The sequence below is a fragment of the Toxoplasma gondii genome, chromosome VIIb, assembly GCF_000006565.2.
Source record: "Toxoplasma gondii ME49 chromosome VIIb, whole genome shotgun sequence".
Classification (NCBI taxonomy): Eukaryota; Apicomplexa; class Conoidasida; order Eucoccidiorida; family Sarcocystidae; genus Toxoplasma; species Toxoplasma gondii.
In genome coordinates, this window is record NC_031475.1 from 457,235 (window position 1) to 462,493 (window position 5,259).

At 51.7% G+C, this 5,259-nt stretch overlaps 1 protein-coding gene across 1 annotated transcript; it reads right to left on the reverse strand.

The window, feature by feature from the left end:
* Positions 1-1,672: 1,672 nt before the first annotated feature.
* On the reverse strand, positions 1,673-3,120 carry TGME49_263590 (hypothetical protein; the record flags this gene model as incomplete). Its single annotated transcript, XM_018781333.1, has 2 exons — positions 1,673-2,495; positions 3,014-3,120. The coding sequence occupies 2 exons, from the start codon at positions 3,118-3,120 to the stop codon at positions 1,673-1,675; spliced, it is 930 nt and encodes a 309-aa protein (XP_018637168.1).
* Positions 3,121-5,259: the final 2,139 nt, after the last annotated feature.

Consider the following 5,259-nt stretch of genomic DNA (forward strand, 5'->3'; position numbering starts at 1 on the left):
GGTTTTACACAGGTAATCCCTCCACGCAGCCTGTCCTCCAAAAAAATACGAAACGCGTAGTGGCTTTCCTGCGCCGCCTTGCAAGAGGAAAGGCGAAGCGCAGTCGAGCTTTCCTATTCCAAAAGAAACAACGCAGGAAACAGCTATTTAACGCATTCTGCATGTGAGTAAATACGCGCATGTATGTGTTAGTATTTACGTACATGCGCCTGCATCTGTGCGTTGGCAGGCCAACAGCGAGACGTAAGGAGACCACGGAGATGCCCAGGAAGAGCGAGAAAAAAGGAAAGACACAAAAGTGAGCGAGAGGGAATAGGTAGAAGTAAAGGAGAACAGAGAGATGAAAAAAGGAGGACAGTAAAACACAGGTGAAACAGAAGACAGGCGAAGAGGAATCGGCTAACAAGCACATAATCTGAAGAGAAAGAAGAAAGATCCGCTTTGCGGCACCGCGCGTGCATGTCGAAATCGAACGGCCAGGAAACTAAATGCCCCGGGAGCCGTGATAGCATAATTTACACAAGAAGGGCGGTAGCTCGTTTCTGCATCTGCTAGCTTCTCTGATAGCTGCTGATTAAGAGAGGTGAACAAATGACGTCCCTCGTCTCCGTTCTTCACGAGCATGCATAATTTTTACAACTGCCGCAACATGTGCATGAAGGCTCAAATAATTTGCTTTTTCTACTCGTCTACACCTGCGAGATGTATACACTCTGTGAGTATATCTCTGGGTGTCAACCTGCATGCGAGATCGCACTCGTCTTTTCGTGCTCACTATATAGACCTGGATAGGTACATGTATATAAAGAGTGTGTGGCAGTTCACAATCTTATTTGCATGCATAACACATATATCTAAGCGTCTACGGGAGTGCTTACTCGTATATGCCTGAGCAAAGATACTTCCACATATACAAATACATGCATATATATATATATATATATATATATATATGAGAACAGCCCAAGGTGTATCGTTTTTTGCGTCGAAGGCTCCCAGATAAGAGCCTGGACAGAAGAAAATCGAGTCTCATGTCTCCTGTAGTGGGCCGCATGGCGCCGTTCATGGAGAAAGTTGAGGCACTTACAATGAAAGACAAAGCGTTTCATTTCCACTTCTTTAGTAAAGCGAAAGAGCCGTCGCTTCCCGCACCCGGCTTTTCTGCGCAGACAGTTTGTGAACAAAAGATGCCCCTCAGAGAGGGAACACAGAACTCTCTCTCTCTCTCCGATAATTCTGCCTTGCGCTTCCTCATTCCCTCCCCCCAAAAAGTATTCAAAAGGCTTTTATGAAACTCTTCCCGATCCTTGTCTCTCACAGACGGAGGGAAACTCTCCTGGTGTAGGCATCTTCGATCATGAAGACTCGGACGTGCTCACCACTGTCTCATATATATATCTATATATCCCCATCCATATTTATACACGCATATATATATATATATATATATATATATATATATAAATAAGAATCGAAGATGTCCTACACGTATCTCCGTACCCCAATGTATTACTAAATCTCACTCAACAAGCACCATACGGAAATACATGGGGTATGTGCACCTGCGTCGCTGTACTCATAAAAAGAAACAAACACACACATATATATATATATATATATATATACGTTTGTATGTGTAGATTTACAGTTGTCGATATAGACTCTCGCACGCTTAGAAGGCTGTCGATTCGCGTTTTTCACATGTAGAACAAGTCGTAGGCTCTGAACATTTCAGCAGCAGCCTTGCCGCCTCCTGCACACCTGGGGCGTCTTGGCAGCAGCGTCGGAGCACAGTTCTCTTCGGGAGTTTCAAGCATCTCGGCGGACTCGTCGAATTGCCTCGCTTCCCGGTTGCAGTGTATGTGCGCGTTGTCGGGGCCGCCGCCCGCCTGCAGCGCCGCAGAGAAGGCGGAAGTGACATTTTCCCTGGAGAGGTGGGACAGGAGGCTAGGCGGCTGTCTAGGGTAGTCTCGAGCAACATCCCGAGAAGCATGCGACGAGAAAGCAGCTTCGGGCAAGGGAGGAAAGGACGCTGCGACACGCTGCGGGGAGAAGCATGCAGCAGCTCCAGTACCACAGTCGAAGGCGCCGGAAGCTGCGTTGACAAGGCAGTCATCGCTGGACGTGACAGAGTGCAGGCGGCGATTCGAAACTTCCGCGGGGGTCTGCGAGGACAAACGCCGGCGCTTCGGCTCCGCGACTCTGGGGAATTCGCCTGCAGAAAGGAAAAATGAAGACGGCAGAGCCGGCGCGGACGAAGACTCTGGAACCTCCAACGGAGATTCCGCGAAAGCGGCCGGGTGCGTGCGCTTGTTGGGCCCCAGGAAAGACGTAGGAATAAAGGCAGAGGCGGGCGACAGGCGCATGTCTGCTGGAACGAACCGACCGGGATTGTTTTGCTGAGACGGCGCCATACTGACTGCTGCAGAACCGGGCGCTCAGAAGTGGAAAGCGAACAAAATGCACGGATTCCTTCCAGGAAAGAAAGTGAAAATCTGAACGGAGCGTGACAGGGAAGGGGGCAACAAGACCGGCAGGTGAAAGTACAGACAAGGAAAATAACAAGACAGGAGCGGACGTCTGACGCTGAAGGATCAAAAAGGGCACGGGAAAACGCGGGGAAACGGGACAGACGAGAAGCCCCGATACCCAGCGACGAAGAAGAAACGCGAGAAAGACAGAAGGGAAGGAGTGTGCCGGAAAGAACCAAGACAAAAAGGAAATGCGAAGGACACGCTCAACCGCGGATGACTCGCCGGCGGTGTCCCACTCTCGACGACACAACCCGCCTCAAGGTCTGACACGGCGCTTGCACGGAGCCTCGCTTTTAGCGGACAAAACGCAAAACCCGCTTCTGTACCTGCACGCCAGAGGGTAAGATGTTAGCTCCCGTCGTTTCGAGCCCAGATTCGCTGTTCTTAGGCTCGAAAATGACGGGTTCTGCACCAGAGTCTTAAAAACGCGAACCGCACGTCCCGCGCTCGGATTGCCTCTAGGTGTCTGTACACCTCACCGGCTGGCGGTTGAATCGCTGGCTAGGCGGACCGGACCGGATTCTTCGCGGGAAACGTCCGCAGTTTTCAACCTGTCGACGGCGACTGTTGGACGCAGTGAAGACATTTCACACGAGCAGAAACAGACATGCACAAGTGAGAAAAAAGAAGCGAGCACGCGCAGCGCACACGCCAAACCGCCACCCGGCGGTCTTGTCGGCCCTGCGTCCGCCTGAGCTGCTACGTGTCGGGCAGCAACTCTCCTTTCCGTTTAACTCTTTGACCACAAAAAGGAAAAGGCACACAGTCAACGCAGAGCCCGACTTCCTCCGTGAAGTGAACAACACAAATTCCGACGCGTTAAATGCTTTTAAAGTTGGTCAGTCGTATATCGACACCCGCTGCCGGAACACAGCAGTGAATTTTGCGAACAGATCTGCCGCCGCCCGCTACTCAACAAAACGAATCTGCTGTCCGTTCTGGCCCGCCTCCCGACGCAAAGTGCAAAAGAAACAGGAGTGCTCCCACTCCTCCCACTTCTCGCGTGCAATTAAAGCAGGCGGAAGAAGCAAGTTCCGAACGGCAGTCTGCGTGCTTTGTCGTAGAATCCGGGACTCTCCTTGCTGTTGCATTCGTCACGAAAAAGGCTGAAGGCAACACGCTTCAGCTGGCTTTCTCCCCGGCACTCGACGGATAGTTTTCGCCCTATATACGGTTCATTTGCCACGATTTTGCGCATGGCTGGAGCGCTATCCGGATATAAGCCGATTCAACGCAACGCCTCGAGAAATGGGAGTTGACAGGGTAGAGAGAGCCACGTATTGCGGCATCCAGGACGTGTTTGTGTTTTTTCCCGTTTTCTCTTGCCCGGAAGTACAAGCAGAACAAACATATTCTGCAGAGTCGGTTTTCTAGCTGCTGGAGCGCGGCCGCCGAAGCCGCCTGCGAAGCCGCGCGCGCAGTTGTGCCGAGCGGTTCGTGTGCTGGCAGAGACGAGAAAGGGGGGACGAAGCAGAGAAAAAACCGGAAACGACCGGCAGAGAGCTGCATCTACTCTTAACAAATTTTACGTTGCCCTCTATCCGTGCCAAACGGGCGAACAAACACGAGTGCGAGGCGCAGGGTTCTCTGCGGCGAGTATGCCCTCGCGTGTAGTATATAAAACTCGATTCGTGCATGTGTGGAACCACGAAGTTCACATTTTTTGCAGTCGCAGCCTCTCTTTCTTCCCCGGCTGTTAGAGAACCAGATGTTGCTAGCGCTAAATGTGGAATTTGGGGGTAGAAGTAAAACCGCGGGTGGAATCTTCCCGAGTGCGCTTTCCCTGCTTCTACGCAGTTCTTCGCCGTCTTCTGTTGCTTCTTGTTGCTTTCTCTGCCGGGGGAGCGGATTCTCCGAGGAAGTGAGTCACTTATATGCTTTGTTCTACCGTTCTTCGGCTGTTCGTTTGTCGAGAGGCCAAGGATATAAAAAGAGAGGAAGGAAAAGCGCGTCGTGTGTCTCTCGCGGGGAAGAGGCAGGAAAACGGGCAGAAAGGAGAAGCTTCAGCGCCTCGTGTTTCCTCTTCCCGCGTGAGAGGCCCGCTACACTGCGATTGCCCCCACTGTCCTGCAATTTTCTGTAGTACAGCTTTCTCGCAATTATTTCCGGCTCTTTTCTGGGTCTTTACTGTCTTTTCTTGCTGCGCGTCTCTCCACGTCGACTCCCGGGCTTGTGCATGCATGATGGAAAATGCTCAGGCTAAGGTGTGTTGTCTTTTTGCGCGGTGTTTCGCGAAGAGACAGAGAAGCAGAGAAGGCTGAAGCTCTGCCCTCTGTGCTTTCGCGAGAGCGAAGGAAGTAAAGGACTTTTCGACGAACTGTTGCCTTTCACCACCGTGTCTCTGCGACGACGTTGTTTTTTCGAAACATCGACTTCCCGTTTTGGCCCTTCCATCCTAATTCGTCCTCTTTTCTTTTCTTCTTCTCCTTTCTCTCTCTCGCGTTCGCCGGGGCGAACTTGTTGAAAGACTCTGCGTCACGTCGCGCGTTCTGGGGGTGTCCCCACTTGCTGCTGCCCGTCTGTCTCTTCTCTCTCCCGCCTACACTTTTCTTTGTTTCAGTCTCTGCTCCTTTCCTTGCGACTCTTCTCCTCTCCACTGCTTGTCCCCCTCCCCCTGCCCTCTGTCTCTTTTTTGATCGATTGCCTCTCCCTCAAGTCCTGTTCTCCCCCGTTTGTCCTGTTTCTCGAACCCAGTCCGTTCTGCGTTTCCTCCCCCAAAACAGAG